Source organism: Strix uralensis, chromosome 27, assembly GCF_047716275.1.
Source record: "Strix uralensis isolate ZFMK-TIS-50842 chromosome 27, bStrUra1, whole genome shotgun sequence".
Lineage (NCBI taxonomy): Eukaryota > Metazoa > Chordata > Aves > Strigiformes > Strigidae > Strix > Strix uralensis.
In genome coordinates this window covers 1,362,122-1,380,949 of record NC_133998.1, presented here as the reverse complement: position 1 = coordinate 1,380,949, position 18,828 = coordinate 1,362,122, and the positions used below count along the sequence as shown (strand labels likewise).

The 18,828-nt window shown below is 57.8% G+C and overlaps 5 protein-coding genes across 5 annotated transcripts; 3 read left to right on the top strand and 2 right to left on the bottom strand.

Moving 5' to 3' along the window:
* Window positions 1–210: 210 nt before the first annotated feature.
* RPS28 (ribosomal protein S28) lies at window positions 211–821 on the bottom strand. The gene is made up of 3 exons (XM_074851605.1): window positions 729–821; window positions 594–641; window positions 211–515 (listed from the first exon to the last, which is right to left on the bottom strand). The coding sequence occupies exons 1-3, from the start codon at window positions 765–767 to the stop codon at window positions 393–395; spliced, it is 210 nt and encodes a 69-aa protein (XP_074707706.1). The 5' UTR covers window positions 768–821; the 3' UTR covers window positions 211–392.
* A 21-nt stretch (window positions 822–842) lies between these two features.
* Window positions 843–1,922, top strand: NDUFA7 (NADH:ubiquinone oxidoreductase subunit A7). Its single transcript, XM_074851604.1, has 4 exons — window positions 843–941; window positions 1,088–1,137; window positions 1,229–1,378; window positions 1,667–1,922. Exons 1-4 carry the CDS (start codon window positions 891–893, stop codon window positions 1,761–1,763), a joined length of 348 nt encoding a protein of 115 aa, XP_074707705.1. The 5' UTR covers window positions 843–890; the 3' UTR covers window positions 1,764–1,922.
* Window positions 1,923–2,746: 824 nt separating this feature from the next.
* Window positions 2,747–7,876, top strand: CD320 (CD320 molecule). The gene is made up of 5 exons (XM_074851603.1): window positions 2,747–2,937; window positions 3,143–3,352; window positions 4,374–4,451; window positions 4,789–4,937; window positions 5,381–7,876. Exons 1-5 carry the CDS (start codon window positions 2,871–2,873, stop codon window positions 5,393–5,395), a joined length of 519 nt encoding a protein of 172 aa, XP_074707704.1. The 5' UTR covers window positions 2,747–2,870; the 3' UTR covers window positions 5,396–7,876.
* Window positions 7,877–9,993: 2,117 nt separating this feature from the next.
* Window positions 9,994–13,351, top strand: LOC141935359 (potassium voltage-gated channel subfamily V member 2-like). Its single transcript, XM_074851489.1, has 2 exons — window positions 9,994–11,396; window positions 12,810–13,351. Exons 1-2 carry the CDS (start codon window positions 10,146–10,148, stop codon window positions 13,080–13,082), a joined length of 1,524 nt encoding a protein of 507 aa, XP_074707590.1. The 5' UTR covers window positions 9,994–10,145; the 3' UTR covers window positions 13,083–13,351.
* A 2,689-nt stretch (window positions 13,352–16,040) lies between these two features.
* LOC141935597 (bone morphogenetic protein 2-like) lies at window positions 16,041–18,466 on the bottom strand. The gene is made up of 5 exons (XM_074851988.1): window positions 18,202–18,466; window positions 17,937–18,073; window positions 17,437–17,559; window positions 16,794–16,992; window positions 16,041–16,447 (listed from the first exon to the last, which is right to left on the bottom strand). Exons 1-5 carry the CDS (start codon window positions 18,464–18,466, stop codon window positions 16,041–16,043), a joined length of 1,131 nt encoding a protein of 376 aa, XP_074708089.1.
* Between the last annotated feature and the right edge of the window lie 362 nt (window positions 18,467–18,828).

The following is an 18,828-nucleotide window of genomic DNA, read 5'->3' as shown; positions in this document are numbered from 1 at the left end:
GTTGCTGTAATCAAAACGGAGTTACTTCTATTGTGACAGGTTAATAAAAACGCAAGAACACAGTCATATTACAAAGGCATTATGTGTATCCCCAGTAATAAGCCGGGTGTTGTTTCGTCCTTCGGCTGAACCCAACAACGAAAAGCAGATGCGTTAAGTACTGAGAAAGAACAGAGCGCTCACACATTCAGTAAGACCCAGGCAAGGGACTACTGGAAAAACCCTTTATTGCAGGAACACACCGCCACGCTCCTCCCCACCGAGGGGACGCCGTGCGGCTCCACCGCCCTGCCCACAGCAGCGGGGGCCGCGCCGGTTCCGCCACGGGGGGCTCCGGGAGCCCGGGGAGGCCGCGCCATGGCCGATCGCTCCGCGGCGCGGCGGCCCCGGGCTCAGCGCAGCCGCCGGGCCTCGCGTTCGGACTCGAGCAGGGTGAGGACGTCGCCTTCGCGCACCGGCCCCTTCACGTTGCGGATGATGGAGCGGCTCGTGTCGTCCATGAACTCCACACGCACCTGCGGGGCCAGACGGCGTCAGACAGGCCCAGGCCTAGGCCCGGCCGCACCGCTCCGCGCCCAGGCCCGGCCACTCACCTGCGTGCACTGTCCCTGCGAACCGGTCCGGCCCAGCACCTTCGTCACCTGCGGGGACAGACAGAGGGTCAAGCCCCGAGCTCGGTTCTACCCCTCCCCCCCCCGCCCCGTCCCCCCCGGTGCCGGTGTCCCCACCCTGGCCAGCTTGATGGGCTGCACGCGGCTCGTGTCCATGGCGGCTCGGGAAGGGGGAAGGGGGCGTGGCCACCCCGCGCCATTTTTTAGAGCGCCAAGTCTCGCGAGACCCAGCGTGCCCCGCGCGCGCCCGTAGCCTCCCTGCCCTTCACCGCGGCCAAGATGGCGACGGCCACTCGCCTCATCCAGCGCTTCCGCAACTTCTTAGCGGGGGTAAGGGCGGTTCTGGCCCCCAGCGCCGCCGGGGGACCGGGCGCTGCGCTCCCCGCGGGCCGCTGCCCTGCCGCAGGCGCAGGGCAGCGGCCCGCGGGGAGCGCAGCGCCCGGCATCGTGTGAGACGCTGTCGCCTTGCCTTGCAGCGGGACCTCCAGGCCAAGCTACCGCTGCGCTACACGGAGATCTCCAAGAGGTGCCGGCGGGGCGGGCTGGGCTGTGGGTCTCGGTGCGAGCGCTGAGGCTCGCCGGCCGCCGCTGATATTGCGGAACCGTTCTCTGTCTAGAAGCCAACCGCCGCCTCGGCTCCCGGTGGGCCCCAGTCACAAGTTCGCCGATAACTATTACTGCAGCCGGGATGGACGCCGAGAGTCTTTCCCGCCTATCGTGGTCGTGACAGCGCACAAAACCCTCCCTGCGGGGGCTCAAGCTGGCGGGTAGGTCTGACTTGGTCGGTCCCGCAGCGCTGGTGCTGCCGCTATTCGAGTTTGAGCGGGTTTAAGCCTTGGTTTAGACCAGAAATGCAGAATTCTTCCAGTAATTGGATTTCGCAGGTTGGTAGAAGAATGCTGGATGAATTCTTTGTGTCTGTATCTCTTGAATAAGCGAGGTGGCTGGGAGTTGACTTAACAAAGCGCTCTAGCAGTAATAAAACCTCTCCTGATTGAATCTGATGTTCATGCTGTTACTAAAGCCTCTTCTCTCTCTTCCTTTCCCTTCCCCAGTTCAGGCTCTGCAGTGACAACGGCTGAGAAAAAACCGGTGACACCAGGACCAGTGCTTAAGAAGTGGGAAATTTCAAAAGATCAGCCTTATTTGTGAGAAATAAATACGACGCGGCTAGATGTGCAGGTCACAGTTTGTTACAAAGCAGCGCTGTAATGAGGAGCCCTGTGGTGGATGTGATGCTGCACAGAACTTGTCCTAGTGCTGCTGATGCATGACTAAATAAGTGTATTAAAGCTGTAATTACTTCCCCCATTCTGCCTGTTGTATTTGAATTATCCAAATTACTCTTTAATATTGTTTTGGGTGTAGGATTTCCTTGAGGGAAAGCAACATAGTACACGCATTTGAGCTTAGGCTCAGCAGATTTGTAAGCTAGAGCTGAGATGCTGCTTAAGGACAGACCTGAATGAAACACACCCTAGCCAAAAAGGCCCCAATGCTCTGATTTTGCAGGAAGAGACATGAGTGAAGTAGCCTCTGGCACTCTCACCGCGAGTGTGGTGAGACCGAAGTCAGGCTGCCCTGCTGCAGCTACACACTTTTCAGATGCTGAGCACTCTAGTCCAGTCCCTCCCTCGTGACAACAGGTCACTCAGGCTCATGCTGCGGTGACCTGGTGGTTGCGGGGAGCTGCGCTGATGATTTTTCAGTGAACACTGGAGATTGTGCCCATTTCCCGGTGCTGTTGGAGCGTGCTGGAGGAGCGTCGATGTAGTTGTGCTGAGCCTTTATAGTCATTTGTCTGCCAGTGGCGGGTTTATCCCGCTGCCTCAAGGGTAAAGCTTAAAAAGTCCCAGAGAGAAGCAGGTAGGAACGCAGGTGCAGCTCAGCTCGGCAGTGCTGGGAGGCGAGTCCCGCTCGCTCTGAGGAACCACCCTGCTCGAGCAGGGCTGCTGCGCCCCCGGAGCCGCGTCTGCCCTCCCGCGAAGCCCGAGCGAGGCGGGGGTGAGGCGGCCCCGCTGCCGCGCCTGTTCCCGCGGAGCCGCGCACACGCGAGGCCGCGGCCATCGCCCCCCCGCCAGCCCTCAGCGGAGGGGGCCGGGGCGGGGTCTCCTCAAGGGCACGCGCCTGCGCCCCGCCCCGCCCCGTCGGGCATCCCATTGGTGGCGGTCAGGCCTGTGCGCATGCGCCCTACGAGAGCGCGGCCGGCTTTATAGGGGGGGTCAGCGGCGGCGCGTCCCACGGGTGGGGGTCCGCGGCATGGGGCGGCTCCCGGTGCTGCTCCCGGTGCTGCTCCCGGTGCTGCTGCTCCCGCCGCCAGAGGACGGTGAGTGGGGGGGCGGGCCCGGGCGCGCGCGGCCGCGCCGCTTCTCCATGGCGCCTATTGGCTCCCCGCACACGCCCTTCGCTCTCATTGGCTGGTGCCCGCGTGCGCCCGGCGCGCGGGCTCCCCTCAACGAGGGGCGCGCGGGGGTCCCCAGGCCGGTGCCGGGGTTCCGGCGCCTCCTCAACCCCCTGCCCGTCCCCCGCAGCGTCCCGGTCCGGCTGTCCCCTGGGCCAGTTCCAGTGCGAGCCTGGCACCCCCTGCTTGCCCTTGGAGTGGCGCTGCGATGGGCACCCCGACTGCGACGACGAGCGGGACGAGTGGGGCTGCGGGACGCTGAACCCGCCGGAGCCGAGTCCTGACGGCGCTTGGGTGACCCCGCCGTGGAGCTCGGCAGTGCTGCCCACCGGCAGCGCAGGTACGGGGCTGCGGCCCCTTCGGTCGGCCGGGAGGGGCGGGGGTGCGGGGAGCGGCGGGCTGAGCCGGCGGGACGCGGCGCCAGAGCCCCGACTGGCGGCGGCCGTGCTCAGGGATGATAAACCAGACGAAAGCATTTAACCTCCGTCGTTTCTGGCCTCTCTGAGACAGTTATAATTATCACAAATTGCTTTGGGTAGAGGAAGCACTGTAGGGTCGGTCCTACCCTTCCTCCTGTGGAGACGGCGTTTAAACACCGCAGGGCTCCCTCGGGAAGTACCTTTGAAGTACCTTCTTCCAGAACATGCAATTCTGGCGGCTTCCTTCCAACCAGCCAGTGTCATTGGAGTCTCTGTTCACCCTCCTGAGCTCCTCTGATCTCTAGGGAATGGGCACGCTGAAGGGAAAAGGGTGGGGGAAGCACTTCTGGGCCGTGCGGGCAGGATCAGAGCAGCAGACACTGGTATCTGTCACACTAAAGGGTGTGTCTGCATCCCCAGGACTCTTTGTGTCTGCTACTCTGCTCTGAGATGCTCTGGAGCTTCCTTTGTCACAGAACTGTTGGCTGTCTGAGGTGCTTGAAAGTGTTGTTCCAGCTTCCCTGACCCCAGGGGTTTCTGTGGCGTCTGGGAGCTGAAGCACGGTGGATGTGGAGAGGAGGGGTATTACTGCAGGTGTATTTGGATTTGATGCCTGTGCCCGTTCAGTTGGTAGGTGGGGAGATGAGCTGTATTCTGATTGTACCTGGGGCTTGCCAGTGGCACGAGGAGAGGTTAGGCTGCTGCAGCTACAGCTGGGAAATTTCCCAGCTTTCCCTTTTATGCATTTCCAGTAGGACTTTTTTTCCTCTGATGTGTGCTAGTGACAGTAATGACAGATAAGGTTTTGCTTAAATTGAAAAAGGCCTGTTGGCACTCTTGAGGTGAACTGGGAACTCAGCCAGATTTGGACTGGAGACTGCTTTGAATGCTGACCGTAAGGTGAGTTGGAAGCCTGATGGACTTCTTGCTCTTTTCTCACAGAGACTTCAGCTACGCCTGTGCCTGGGTGCTCTGTGCCAGCGAGCAGTCAAGGCTGCGTGTGGATCTTGATTACTGCAGGTATGTGAGACTCAGGGTGCTGCACCTGGTCTTGGTCCTGGCTTCAGCTATAAATTGAGTATCCTGATGGAGTTAGTTCCAGACCTGTATCGGTAGCTACTTTTGCTGGGCTGGGAGGGCCAGGGGAGGCCTTACACCACAGCTTAATCATTCCTCTGACTTGGACGCGCTATGTCCTTGGAAAGGCCGTTCCATGCAATCTGGCACTAACTCACCTCCTCTCTCTCTGTCCCTTATGCTTGAGGGAAGCTGCTGATCTCTAGCTGTTGACTAATGCAGTTGAGTGGCAGAGCCCAGTACTAATGTCCAGACTGTGCTTGTGCACTCTCCTCTCTAGCACTCCTGAGCATCCTCGTAGCTGTGGGTTCTCTTGCTGTGTGGGGCCTGTCCAAAGCAAAAAGCAGATCTGACATCTTCAGTCTTGAAAAAGCATCCAGGGAACAGCTGATGCCTGACAAGAGCCAGATAGGCTCATTTCCCAGAAGGGTAAGTTTCTTGCACCCCACACGCTCCATATGCATGAGAGAGAAATGCTTTCTTGCCCTGTGTTTCTACCCTCTAGAGCTTTCCCCTCTGTGCGTAGCTTTTCCCAGCTGTTCCTGCTGCTGGTCAGCCACATGCTTGGGATTTCAGTGTGCCCTGAAGCAGCAGAACTCTCCCCTTACCTTCCTTCCTCGCAGGCAGGCGTGAAGGCTCTTGCGTGGCTACAGGAATAGTTGCACAGCCTAACCTGAGGAGATGCTGGCTTCTTCTGATGGTGATGTGCTGCTCTCTGTCCTTCCTCTGCTGCCAAGGACACTGAGCACTCATGCTAACGTGCTCATTTTCTGGTGTGGGTTGTTTTCCTCCACTTTGCACAAACTGAAGTCAAACCAGGTTTTTGCCCAAAGGACTGTCAATAACCAGGTGTTTTTCTGTTCTTGTAACAGGGATCTTTGCCATGAGGTGATAAGATGGGACTAGCCTGGTCTCCCTCCTGCTCACCACAGAGACTGACTGAATTGTACATAAGCTCTCAGATCTGGGTTGTTACACTGGAATAACAAGAGGATGCTCCCCTTGGAAATGGGTGTTAGATTGTGGGACTACTTTGGCTCTGGAGATAGCACAAGGCCTTCTCTGCTGCTGTGAAATCACCCCTCACAAAGGTGGTAGAAATGTCTTCATTGTTCTTACCTCCAGGGGTCGTTAATGCTGATTCTCACCAGTGTGGCCTTGGACCCAAAGGTTTTATTCTCCATGAAATGACAGGTGCTAGGTGCTATTCAACTGTTTTCCTCCACTTCCAGCCAAGATACTTTTTTCATCCGCCCCATTCTTCCCCCTGGATTTTGTCAGGGAATAGGGGCTTTCCCATACGGTTCAGTAGGAGCTCTGTGGTGGTTTGACCTTGGCTAAATGCCAGGTACCCACCAAGTCGCTCTATCACTTCCCCCCCTTTCCCCTTTTTTTCTCAACAGGGCAAAGAGGGGAAAGAAAATAAGATAGGAAAACAAAACAACCCTTGTGGGTAAAACAACAGCAGTTTTAATATAAGCAAAGTGAAGCAAAGGTCCGCGCGCGGAAGCGAAAAAAAAAGAAAACAGATTTATTCTCTACTTCCCATTAAGAGGCGATGTCGGGCCTTCTCAGGAAGCAGGGCTCTGATACGCGTAGTGGTTGCCTCGGAGGACCAAGGGTGACCCCCACCCCCTTCCTCCTTTCTCCCAGCTTTATATTGAGCAGACGTCATATGGTCTGGAATATCCCTTTGGTCAGTTCGGGTCAGCTGTCCTGGTTGTGTCCCCTCCCAAGATCTTGCCCACCCCGTCCCACTGTGGGGGGGGGAAATGTCAGAAAGAGCCTTGGTGCTGTGTAAGCACCACTCAGCAGTAGCCACAACACCAGTGTGCTATCAACACCCTGCCAGCTCCCAACATAAAACACAGCACCATGAGGGCTGCTATAGGGGAAAACCAATTCTGGCTCAGCCAGACCCGGTACAAGCTCACTGGCTCTGCACAGACCAGACATACACTCCATGTTGGCCCTAGTGCTTTGATGCTGCTCGGTCCAGTGTACAGGAAGCTTTTACTGACGGGTCAACTGCAGGGGTGAAGGTTGAAAAGCTTCCTGTCTGCTCTGGCTTTGCTGCGCTGGCAGCATGGGGCAAGCGGCTTCTCAGCACCCTCCCTTCTGGCGAGGACCTCTGCCCTTTGCAGAACTGCACTGTGGAAAGCAGTGAGCTCTGCATGTTGCTTCTCTAACACCGTTAATGGTGTCTTCCTTAAAACTGTTCTGCCAGGAGTGGTGTCCCTCAAGGGTCTGTACTGGGACCAGTGTTGTTCAGTATCTTCATCAGTGCCCTTGGAGTTGGATCGAGTGGACCCTCAGCCAGTTTGTGGGTGACACCGAGCTGGGCGTGCGGTTGATTCACTTGGGGGTGGGGATGCCATCCAGAGGGACCTCCATGCTGGAGGATTGGGCCCAGGTGAACTTCATGACGTTCAATAAGGACAAGTGCAAGGTCCTGCACCTTGGTTGGGACAATCCCTGGAGAAGAGAAAGCTCTGGGGAGACTTTTCAATATGTAATGGGGGCATGTAAGAAAGATGGAGAGGGGCTTTTTACCAAGGCCTCTTGGTGACAGGGCAAGGGGTGATGGTTTTAAACTGAAAGAGGGGAGATTTAGTTTAGATCTAAGGAAGAAATTCTTCCCTGTGAGGGTGGGGAGGCCCTGGCACAGGTTGCCCAGAGAAGGTGTGGCTGCCCCCTCCCTGGAAGGGTTCAAGGCCAGGTTGGACAGGGCTTTGGGCAACTGGGCTAGTGGAAGGTGGCCCTGCCTGGGGCAGGAGGGTTGGGACTGAATGATCTTTTAAGTCCCTTCCAACCCAAACCACTCTGTGTTTCTATGAGGTTTTAAGTGCTTGGCTTTTTTGTTTGTTTGTTTTTGCTTTCAGCTTGAAATAACTCATGTCTGGGATCAAACCCCTGTTCACTGTGGCAGTGTAGCTCTTCCCGAGCAGTTCAGTGCTGTACGCTGTTCAGAACTGGCAGTGGGGGAGGACATTACTGACCAGGGCCTCTAGTTCAGTGTTGGCCACATACTCCTTGCACAAGTGTTCACTAAGTGCACAAAGGAGAGAAAGCTGCTGCCTTGGCTGCTGATCTCCGTGCCTTAAAGGTGAGAACTTGGCTTGCCAAGCAGACACCAGTTATCAGCCTTGGAGCAGGAGTCTTTCACTCCTGGACACTGCGAGTGTGCTGCTCTACCCCCCGGGAGAAACTTCTCCATGTGGTGTGGAGTGCTGAGTTCTTCCAGTGCTGCTGGTTTTAGTGCCAAGAGGTCATTGCAAGGGTGCACACAGTCTTGCTTCTGTTTCCATAGGGACAAGCGGAGCTAGGTGTTGGAGAGCAACATGGGAGAATAAAGAACTTGAAACTAATGAGTTCTGGATTTTTCGTTTTTCTTGGATTTGTGCATTTGCTTGAATTCTGTAGCTGGGAGCCTGGGGGCTGCATCACCTTTGGCTTGTCACATCCTGGGAAAGAGGACTTGTGGTGGGTGGGCTGGGTGCGCAGAGAGGGCAAGCAAGTGCTGCTGTGCCTGAAGTGACACCAGCACACACCAGCTGTAACAGAAAACCCGAATTACAGGGAGCAGAGTGGGTGGAGACAAGAGAAACAGCAGGTGCTGGCACCAGGGGTGCTGCTGCAGAATACATGAAAAATGGCAGGCTTAGCCAAGAACCAGGTGAAACATTTAAGACTGCCTGAACTTGTGCTTTCTTAAATCTTTATCACTTGAGCGTGTCCAGAGAAGGGCAACGGAGCTGGTGCAGGGTCTGGAGCACAGGTCTGATGGGGAGCGGCTGAGGGAACTGGAGGGGTTTAGTCTGGAGAAGAGGAGGCTGAGGGGAGACCTCCTGGCCCTCTCCAACTCCCTGAAAGGAGGGTGCAGAGAGGGGGATGAGTCTCTTGAACCAAGTAATAAGCGATAGGACAAGAGGGAATGGCCTCAAGTTGTGCCAGGGAAGGTTTAGTCTAGATATTAGGAAGTATTACTTTATGGAACGGGTAGTCAGGTGTTGGAATGGGCTGCCCAGGGAGGTGGTGGAGTCCCCATCCCTGGAGGGGTTCAAGAGTCGGGTCGACTTAGTGCTGAGGGATCTGGTGGAGTTGGGAGTTCCCTGTCAATGTTAGGTCAATGGTTGGACTGGATGATCTTCAAGGTCTTTTCCAACCTAGACGATTCTGTGAAAGCAAGTGAAAGGAGGGGGGTGCCCAGCAGAGTGGGAAGGGGCTTTCCAGATCCTGGGAGGTCAGGGCTGAGCTTGGGCTGGCCGAGGTGCTCGTGCTGTCGGAGCTGTGGGCAGGGGTCAGCTGGCACCAGACCGTCCTCAGCTCGAGTGGCCGAGCTGAGACACGCGGCTGTTGTTCACGCAGAGCCCCTTGCTCTGTGCGATGGGGCTGGTGGGTAAACTCAGCCAGTCACAGCCTCTTCCCGCTGCAAGGTCATGCAGGTTTTGCTTACTGATCCCTGAGCTGAGTGTTTCAGGGCTGAGAGAAACACATTTTTATGGGTCTTGGGCCAAAACTTGGGACTGTGTTTGTGACAGCAATTTCCCTTCCCCGGTCTGGTGCCAGAAGCATTTTTGTTGTCCTAATCCCTGAGCTCAGAGCCTTCCATTGTGGTGGAGCCTGAGCTGCTTTTCAGCCTAGGAACAGCTTTGTGCTCCAGGTCTCTGTAGTGAATTAGATCAGTTAATGGAATCAATGTGATATTTTACACGCTGAGGTAGGGTTGTGTTCCAGGGTAAGACATCAAAGATCGGCCTGTTTAATTTTGGTTCCCCTTTTACTTGCAAATGTAAAGGATTATTTCCTCCTCTTCAGTTCCTATAGTTCAGGGGAACTTTTACTGCATACTTGCATTTCCAGTGTCCTGTTCCGTGTTCCTGCCCCTGCTTGCAGGAGGAATGGGGCTGAAGGCCGGTGTGATGAGCAGGAGTGACCTGTCACGGTGGGGATCTGCTCAGGCACTGCGTGGAGGGTGAGATGGTTCCTTCGCCTCTTCCCCTGTGAATCTGCGCTGTGGGGTTTTGAGGGATGAGCTGGAGGTAACAACCGCTTCCCTCTGGGCTGTGACAGCTGACGGGAGCAGGGGCAGCTGCATTAGCGCTCGTGTGCTTAACGAATGGCTGGTGCCAAGAGCAGCATCTGTTGTGGGGCTACAAAGCTGATGCAAATCCTGCATGCCTGCACCTTTCCGTGCCTGGCAAGGGAGCTCTTTCAGGGTTAAATCCAGGCAGGTTCATGCTCTCTTTTCAACTTGTGATCATGGATGCCGTCCTTGGAAACCGGGTAGCGTGTGACAAACACTGATAGCTAATAAAAACAGAATATGGAAAAAGAAGTGCAGAGCTGGAAATAGTTGCTTACATAAAGGGCTAGAGCTTCAATCTCATTATCGTCTTAAGGAGCGGACACTTAGCTGCCTTTGACTCCTGCAGCACAAACCACAATCTGATAAGCAATCGGCTTTGGGAACCTGGCAAGTGCCACGTGGCACCATGACACGAGCAGTGCCCCTCGGTCAGCTGCTCACAGCACTCGTCCCCGCCAGCGTACGCCTGGCCAGAGCGTGCCCATGAAGCCAGAGCTGCTGTCCCCCAGCCCGTCCCGGGAGTCGCTGCTTTGGGGGGGTCAGGCACGATGAGGCAGCTGGGGACGAGACGCACGAGCGTCTCTGCCAGCCTGAGGACAGGGGATCGCCGGGGCTGCTGCCGGGCGCCGAGGGAAGGGGACGTCCACATCCCCTTTGCGCAGGACAGCCTGGTGAAGCAGTGGAGCTCCATGCAGAATGTGATAGACAGAAACCGGGAGAAAAGCAAGACTCCCATCCAAAGGAACAAGTGCTTGCTCAACATTAACGTGGGTGGCAAATTGTTCCAGATAGCTTACAAGGTAGCAGCCCGCTATCCCATCACCAGGCTTGGGAAGCTGGCCCTTTATACCGACCCGATGAAGAAGCTGCAGCTCTGCGATGACTACTCAGTGCAGAAGAATGAGTACTTCTTTGACAGAGATCCTTCAATTTTCCACTACATCTTCCACTTCTACAGCAGTGGGGTCCTGTGGATAATGGATGAGATGTGCCCCAGTAACTTTGTGGAGGAAATCGAGTACTGGGGAATCCATCTGAAATACTCCCAACACTGCTGCTGGATCCTGTTTGAGGAAAAGCGAGATGAAGTCAGCGAGTACCTGAAAATACAGAAGGAGCTGGAGGCAGAACTGGAGCCCCTGGACTCAGTGGAGCAGTTTGAGGGCAAATTTCTGGGATGGTTTCGGAAGATGATCTGGAACCTCATCGAGAACCCGTACTCTTCTGTGGCAGCCAAAATCATTGCTGTCATGTCGAGCTTCTTTGTGCTTATCTCTATCGTGGGCATGACACTGAGCACGGTGGAGGAGATAAAACACAAGACAGGGAAGATGTGGATGGAGCAGCTGGAGATGATCTGTGCCATCTTCTTCACCTCCGAATACCTCATGCGACTCGTATCCTCCTCCAGCTTCAAGAACTTTTTGCGGGCAGCGTTTAATGCTGTAGACCTGGTGGCCATCCTGCCCTTCTACATCCAGATCCTCTTTGAATATCTGGACGAAGGAGACACACTTTACCACGAGGAACTGCACAAGGTGGAGAACGTGAGTAAGCTGGGTAAAGTCCTCAAGCTCATCAAGCTCATGAGGATTTTCCGCATCCTCAAGCTGGCGCGCCACTCCACCGGCCTCCGGGCCTTCGGCTTCACCATGCGCCAGTGCTACCAGCAGGTTTGCTGCCTCTTCCTCTTCATCGCCATGGGGGTCTTCACCTTCTCTGCTCTCATGCACTCAGTGGAACATGATGTCCCAGGCACCAACTTCACTAGTATCCCCTACACATGGTGGTGGGCAGCGGTAAGATGTGAGCACCTTCTTCCGGAGAGGGGGGCAGTGGGGCTCTGTGGGTAGGGGCTGCCCTGGTGGTTGAGGGATTCACCACTGCTGCTGGCCAGGAGGCAGAAAAGGGCCCAGTCTTCCCACCAGCTCAGTAATGGTGGGAAACCCAGAGCCCTGCATGCTCTGAGAAAAGAAATCAGAGGTTTAGACTAAGCTTAGAGGCTCAAAAACCGGTGCTGGGGTGGGATGGTGGGGCAGAGGTGGTGGCCTGGGAACCTCCAGGCCTGGGTTAGTGACAAGGGGGATGTAACTCAGCTCGGGCTTTATCTGTCATGGGACCCAAGTGCTGGGTGGATGTGGCTCAGACCCCATGGGCATGGGGACAGCCACCCAGGACAGCCTGAGGCTTGTGCAGCATTGCAGCCTGGCTGGGCTCGGGGGACATGAAGGGGTCAGAGCTTGTGGGGCTGAGTGGGGGGAGCCAGGGCTGCCTGTGGGAACCAAGGAAACATGGTCACACCGTGCCTCAGCCCATGTCCTGACAGAGGACACAGACTGGGCTGTGCTGCAGCCAGGGACAGGAGCCCTTGTTGCTGCCCTGCTCGTGCTGGGAGCTGGCTGCTCCGCTGAGCTGAGCGCTGTAATAAACCTGGGATTACCTCTGAGATGATGAGCAGCTAAAGCACTTGAGAGCCAGGGGTTACGAGGGCATTTCGATTTGCAGATGAAATGATCCCACAGATCACTTCTGCTCTTATAATCCTCCTTGGCCACCACAGGCTGCCTGCTTTCATCCCTCCTTGAGGGAGTGCAAAATCACCAGATTTGAGTATTTAAAGGTCACAGGCTGATCCTGGTCAGCATGGCTCCAGGAAAAGCCCAAACCTCTCTGCCTCAGCTCTCACCCTGTCCCCACAGCGCTGCTCCCCTGTCATGCAGACGCGGTTCTGCCAGGTGCATTCCTGGGCAGTGCCTCTGTTTCCCTTGCAGGGAGGGTCTGGGAAGCTTCATTCCTGTGGGACTGAACAGTTTACAGCCAGGAAGCACTGGAGCCGCTGCTCGGTGGGGGCAGGAAGCTCCAGCAGACAGTCTGGCTGCTGCTGGGGCGAGTTCAGCTCGGTGATGTCCAGCTGCTTTTGAAGAGACACATGTGAAGGGGAGGATGGAGCAGGGAGGCTTGCCCCTGGCCTCTGCTCTCAGGGCCTCACCCAGCCCTTTCCTTGGGGTCTCCAAGCCTGCTGGGTGCAGGCCGGGGAGCTGAGCCCTGACCATGCAGGCTGCTGGAGCAGGGACGGCCGCGCTGGCTGCAGTATGTTCCCAGCCGATACCCCCTTCCCACTCAGGGGCAGAGGGAGGTTGGTCCCGGCACTGGCAGGAGGGGTCTGCTGGGCTTGTTCACGTCAGATTTTATCCTTTCCCTTCCTCGCCCAGGTCAGCCTCTCCACTGTGGGCTACGGAGACACGGTGCCCAACACGGTGCTCGGCAGGATGGTGGCATTTGCCTGCATCTCCTTCGGCATCATCCTCAACGGCATGCCCATCTCCGTCCTCTACAACAAGTTTTCAGACTACTATGCCAAGCTGAAGGCCCACGAGAATGAGATCAGCCACTCGCTCAAGCTGTCCAGGAGGATCCGCCTGAAAAAGCGAGTCCTGCAGAAGCTGTCGGAGTGCTGTGGGGCTGACCCCCGCTGTCGCCACTGAGCGCTGGCCCTTCATCCCCCAGACACCCCCTGCGCCATCCTGGCTGTCCCTGCGGCAGGTCCTGTCCCCCAGGGAGGCTCCACGGCTCAGACACCAAGCAGCAAGTCACAGCAGCATCGGGGGGGTCTGCTCTTGTACAGGTGCCGCTGCCAGCTCAGGCTGTTTGGAGGGATGGAACGTGCCCGTGACCGTGTTGTGACCTTCCTCAATATTGTGTGCTGGGCCCTGCTGTCCCACAGGGCTGTCAGTAAAGTACCAGCTAAAGAACATGTTGTATGGCCAAGGCAGGACATCTGGCTGTGGTGGTCTGGGACATGGGGCACCCCGAGGGCACAGGAGTGCGCAGGGGGGTGCTGGGTTTGTGTATGGGGGGGTCTGGGAGCGGGGGGGGGCATCTACAGCGCTGGCCCCTGTGAGAAGCTTCTTGAGCTCCCCTGGCTCCAAGTTGGCCAAGGCTGAGCCAAGTAGTGACGGTGGCTGCACCTCTGTGATAACGTATTTATGAAGGGGAATCCGGGAGGAGGAGTGGGAGTTGCGAGGAGGAGTTGCGAGGAGGAGTTGTGAGGGAGACACCTCTGCAGCCACCGAGGTCAGTGGAAGGAAGGAGGAGGTGGCGGGGGGGAGGTGGGCTGGAGCAGAGACCGCCCTCAGCCCGTGGGGAGAGGACAGGCTGTCCCTGCGCCCATGGAGGGCATCGGGGGAGCAGATGCCGACCTGCAGCCCGGGGAGGACCCCACGGCGGAGCAGGGGCTGTGCCTGGAGGAGGCCAGGATGCTGAGGGCAGCCCCCGCTGGGGCAGTTTGTTGCTGGGAGGGCTGCAGCCCGTGGCAGGGACCCCACGCTGGAGCAGTTCAGGAAGAATGTGTCCTGTGGGAAAAGTTTGTGAAGGACTGTCTCCTGTGAGAGGGACCTGTGCTGGAGCAGGGGAAGAATGCGAGGAGTCCTGCCCCTGAGGAAAAATGAGCAGCAGAAACAAGGGGTGATGAACTGACCACAACCCCCGTTCCCTGTCCCCCAACTTGCACCACTGCAGGGGAGGAGGGAGAGAAATCAGGAGCAAAGCTGAGCCTGAGACAAAGGGAGGGATCGAGGAAATCACAGAATCATTCAGGTTGGAAAAGACCCTCGGGATCATCGAGTCCAACCATCAGCCCGACTCTACAAAGTTCTCCCCTACCCCACATTCCCCAACAGCTCATCCAAACGACCCTTAAACACACCCAGGGATGGGGACTCCACCCCCTCCCTGGGCAGCCTATTCCACTCTCTGACCACTCTTGCTGGGAAACATTTTTTCCTCATGTCCAGTCTGAACCTCCCCTGTTGCAGTTTAAAGCCGTTCCCTCTTGTTCTGTCACTAATTCCCTGTGAGAAGAGACCAGCACCAACCTACAACCAAGATGTGGTTGTATTTCTCACTGTCCTGCTCTGCTTCATAGGTAAATTAAGTGGTGGTGGTGGCGGCTCACAACCACCTCTCCTGCCCGTCGGTGGGTGGGAGGACGGGGCTCTCGTGGGGTGCAGCTGAGCCTGTCTGCATGTTGGTTTTGGGATGAGATCCTGGCTGTGGGTGCACTGGGAAAGCAGCTGGGCCATCTGCATGTGCTCCAGACCCACGGGTTGGCCCTGCCTGGTGTTCACATCCCAGCGGGGGGCAGTGGGGGGGCACGTCTGTGGGGCACAGGGATTTGCCCTCCTCTGTGGGACCGTATCTAGTCAGTGGGCTCCCGGGGGGAGATTCACCCTTCCCCTGGGTGGGATGGGGAGAGGGACCCCAGGCTGTGGGGCAGGCAGGGCCAGGGAAGGGCTTTGGTCACCTGCAAGCTGGGCTTGGAAATGAAGAGCTGCTGGGGGGTTCCTGGTGTCAGCCTGGGACCACAGTTAAGCTGCTGCTGTTGGAAAAGAGGCCTGGGGGGTGCTGAGCCCTCTGGCAGGGACAGCCACCCCCGCTGAGTCCTGGACTGCAGGGGGACAAGGGGGGCTGTGCCAGTGGGTGTGAGACAGGGAGCCCTGCCCTGGCCCCCAGCACCTACACCCCCTCCCCGGTACCCACATTGACACCCACCCTCTCTACACTCCCCAGTACCGACCCGCCCCCACACCATTTTCCAGCTGTTTTCCACCCCATTTCTCTGCCATGAGGACCCCCCACGGCTCAGCCTCTTTCGGGAAGCTTCACCCAGAGCTGTCCTTCCCCACCACCCCCCGCCCCAGCAGCATCACCTCTGGGCACCCCTCCATCCCCCCCCAAGCCCAGACCCTGTCACTGCATCCACCCATGTGCCCCCATCCCCTGCTTGGGGATTTGCCCCCCCCAGCCCCGTTGTGGGCTGGCTGATGGATCCTGAGCTCAGTCAGCTTCCAAGGAACGGGGCTCAGCAACCAAACCTCCCCCCACCCTGGAGACTGCGCTGCGGCTGAATCTTCATCCCTCTGCTTGCACCCCCTGTCCCTCTGCCCGCAGGGTGTCTGCTTGCCCACGGCTAGCAGTCCTACAAGCAGCCTGTCGGAGAATGGCGCTTTTAATAGTTCCTCTGAATTCATTTTACAAGTCACAGCAATGCAGAAATGTACAGACATTTACAGGGCACTGTACAGGCGGTTTCTGTCATATATTAGTGCTCTTGCTATATACATATAGTACAGCCTGCGGGAAGCCTCTGCACGGGCAACAAAACCTGCACCCCCGTGTAGGGCACCTGAAATGGAGCTTTGGCCCTGGGGCTGCCGAGTCACACGGGCTCACTCAGGTTGATTTAATCAGAGCTCAGCCCTGAGTCTTCCCAGGCACTACCGGAGGGTGATGTCACCCGGGGCAGAGCCGGGCACCCCCTTCCTTTGCTTGCCCCGGTCTCTTTTAGAGGGTTTTGTGGGACAGAGACCCCCACAGAGATGCTCTGGAGGGAGTGGGAGCAGCCTCCATTGCCACGGCATTTCCACCTTCCTGCTCCTCCTGCCTCAGTGGCAGCCGCAGCTCCCGGCCACCATGTCGTCGTACTGCTTGAGGACCACGTTCTCGTCATCATCGAAGTAGAGGAGGTTGATGGAGTAGAGCTTGTCGGGCACGCAGCAGGGGCTGCTGACGCCCTCGCTCAGCTTGAGGGCGTTGATGATGGACTGCACAGTGGCGTGGTTCGTCGGCCGCATGTTCTCGCCCAGTGGGAAGGGGCAGGAGCCCTTGCAGTGGTAGGCGTTGTACCCCCGCGGCGAGATGATCCAGCCCGACCAGCCGATCTCCTCAAAGTCCACGGACAGGGGATGCCTCTGGCAGGGCTGGAGCTGGTCCAGCGAGCGCGCGTTGCGTGGCCCGGTCAGCTTGGGCACTGACAGCTTGGAGGGGAGGATGGGAGCCTGAGGCTGCAAATCTGCCAGAAAGGAGCACCCAATGCCATTAGCCATGGCACAAGCCTGGGAGGAGGGAGAATGTGGTGCAGCCCCCCCCCCCGCCCCAGTCATCCCTCCCCACAGCTGCAATGGTCACAGTCTGTCACCAACCCAGGCAGAGCCACCGGGAGGTGACAACCTCACAGTCTGCACTCATCAGGGCGAGAAAATCCAGATTTACATCTGCAAGCCTGCACAGGGAGAGATGGCCCCTCCCTCTGGCCGAGCTTTGGATTTTTAGGAGCCCACGTGCAGGAGCACCCCAGCGCCCCACGGGCGAGGGGACGGCAGCACCGAGGGAGCCGTGCCAGGGTGTGTGGGACCCACCTGGGAAGTTGGCCACAGGCAGGGAAGCTCCTCGGCGCCCGTCGTCCGTGAACAGAACCAACATGGGCTTCTTGCTCTCATGGTGGTCCCTGCCGGATGCGAACTGCAGCGGTGGGGGGTCGAGTGGGCTCCCGCCCAGGCCCTGGACCGTCACCAGCAAACCCTGGTTGCTGCTTTCATCTTCGGTCCAGTCACGAACCTGGGGAACCAAACTGTTGTCACCACAGCACCGCAGGCCAGGACAGGCACCGCGCTGGTGTCCCCCCGCAGACCCAGCACCCCGTCACCAGCGGGGTGGCAGGAACCAGCACCCGCCGTGGCCACACTCCATCTCCCAGCCACGGCAAGGGGCTGTGCTGCGCCAGGGCTGCGGCACAGGGGACCTTGTGGCAGGAGCCAGCACTGATGTTACTGGCGGGGTGGTGGGTCCAGTCTGGGTCAGGATGGAGCAGCCCCCCACGACTCTTGGGAGGGCTCTTACCCCCAGAGGCTGTATCCCCCCCACACTGCTGCAGAGACTACAGATAGGAAATTGCACTGGAGCCCCAAAGGCTGCTGGGGGTGAAACAGGTTAAAAATGCTCCTTCGTGCAAACCCCCAGGGTACCCTCTGTGCCACCCGAACCAGGGGAAAAGCAACTCACAGCCTGTGTGATGGCAAAGACCTCCCAGCCCGAGCCCTGCAGCGAGACCAGCCTGGCCGCCAGCAGCTTCTTCCCTCCCGGGGTGTCCAGCTCGCTCTTGTCCAGCACTTGGTAGACGCTGACCTGGGGAAGGCAGCAAAGGGCGGTTACCACCAGCGTGTCCCACCCCAGGGGAGACACCCCGGACAGGGGTACTGAGGGAAAAAAAGGTGGGAGATGGGGGATTTGTCAGCTTGGATTTGTCACAACTCTCAGGTGCCTTGGCTGGTGCGTGCACAAACCAGGATGATATTTAAGAACTTGCTGTGGTTAAATTATTGTGATTCTCTGTGCAATGTGATGACATTTGGTTGTATGCCTTTCCCAGAGCCAGGCCATGCTCCCACTGCAGGCGAGTGACCACAGCATGCCAGTAACATCCCTGCTCCCATCCCTGTCCCCACCCCCATGCCCATCCCGTCCCCATCCCTGGCCCATCTCCGTCCCGTCCCCCTCCTTACCTGACAGAAGTGGTGCCTTTTGGGCCCATCAGTGACCCTCGGCCAGAGGCGGAAGAGATGCAGCTCTGCCGTCAAGATCTTCTCATTCTTGGCCACACTGGAGAGGATGAAGAGGAACCGCATCTTCTCGCCGTGAGCTGGAGGGAAGGACAGGTTGAGAAGTGGGGCCAAACTGGGGCAGCACCTCCACCGGCCACGTTTAGCCCCTTCCTGCAGCCCCATCCCCAGCACCACAGGGACACCCCCACCCCCCCCACCCCCTTACTTTTATCCAAGAAGCTGCGGACTGTGTTGCCCTCCAGGATGTCGGGGTTCTTGGTGACACCGTCTGCGTTGGCGACGGTGTTGAATAGATCCACCATGTACTGGGGCGGCTGCTTGAAGTGAGCCGGGGGGGGCGGAGGGTCTTCCATGCCGAAGACTTCCAGGAGCCTCTTCAGCGCCTCAGCCCGCCGGCTCGCTGCTCCGGCCGGGCTCGGGCACGCTGGCTTGGCCAGAGCCAGCAGCAGCAGCAGGACGGTCCCCAGCATGGCTCTTCTGTCCCTGCCCCAGCTCCACTCCCCCCTGCCTCCCCGGTGCTGCATTTATAACTCGCTGCAAAGATGGATTGGAGTCAAATATGCACAAGAACAATCAGGAGGGTAAAGAGAGCTAATTGCCATGCTAACAAGGTGTGAAGCTGGGCTCCTGGGCCCCTGCACCAATTAGCCCCAGTACACAATCAGAGAGGGGACATGGCTCACCCCAGCCCTCCCCAGGGCTGGTGGGGGACACTGGGGTCTGGGGCTGGGCCCTGCCTGGGCTGCATTTGCTCTCTGTAGGAGACTAACTGGTTTTCAATGATGGTGCTAACGGGACAAACAGGAGGACCTTTGTGTGGAGGAATGCAGCC

Bases quoted from the DNA above. Each gene is read 5' to 3' on its own strand.
- RPS28 (XM_074851605.1), bottom strand. From the start codon at position 767: ATGGACACGAGCCGCGTGCAGCCCATCAAGCTGGCCAGG. The intron at 642-728 runs GTGGGGACACCG...CTGTCCCCGCAG, and splicing joins AGCCCATCAAGCTGGCCAGG to GTGACGAAGGTGCTGGGCCG. The intron at 516-593 runs GTGAGTGGCCGG...CTGGCCCCGCAG, and splicing joins CGCAGGGACAGTGCACGCAG to GTGCGTGTGGAGTTCATGGA.
- LOC141935597 (XM_074851988.1), bottom strand. From the start codon at position 18,466: ATGCTGGGGACCGTCCTGCTGCTGCTGCTGGCTCTGGCCAAGCCAGCG. The intron at 17,560-17,936 runs GTAAGGAGGGGG...TGCCTTCCCCAG, and splicing joins AAAGGCACCACTTCTGTCAG to GTCAGCGTCTACCAAGTGCT. The intron at 16,448-16,793 runs GTGGGTCCCACA...CCTTTCTGGCAG, and splicing joins GCCTGTGGCCAACTTCCCAG to ATTTGCAGCCTCAGGCTCCC.
- NDUFA7 (XM_074851604.1), top strand. From the start codon at position 891: ATGGCGACGGCCACTCGCCTCATCCAGCGCTTCCGCAACTTCTTAGCG. The intron at 942-1,087 runs GTAAGGGCGGTT...CTTGCCTTGCAG, and splicing joins TCCGCAACTTCTTAGCGGGG to CGGGACCTCCAGGCCAAGCT. The intron at 1,379-1,666 runs GTAGGTCTGACT...TCCCTTCCCCAG, and splicing joins GCGGGGGCTCAAGCTGGCGG to TTCAGGCTCTGCAGTGACAA.
- LOC141935359 (XM_074851489.1), top strand. From the start codon at position 10,146: ATGAGGCAGCTGGGGACGAGACGCACGAGCGTCTCTGCCAGCCTGAGG. The intron at 11,397-12,809 runs GTAAGATGTGAG...TTCCTCGCCCAG, and splicing joins ACACATGGTGGTGGGCAGCG to GTCAGCCTCTCCACTGTGGG.
- CD320 (XM_074851603.1), top strand. From the start codon at position 2,871: ATGGGGCGGCTCCCGGTGCTGCTCCCGGTGCTGCTCCCGGTGCTGCTG. The intron at 2,938-3,142 runs GTGAGTGGGGGG...CGTCCCCCGCAG, and splicing joins GCTCCCGCCGCCAGAGGACG to CGTCCCGGTCCGGCTGTCCC. The intron at 3,353-4,373 runs GTACGGGGCTGC...CTTTTCTCACAG, and splicing joins GCTGCCCACCGGCAGCGCAG to AGACTTCAGCTACGCCTGTG.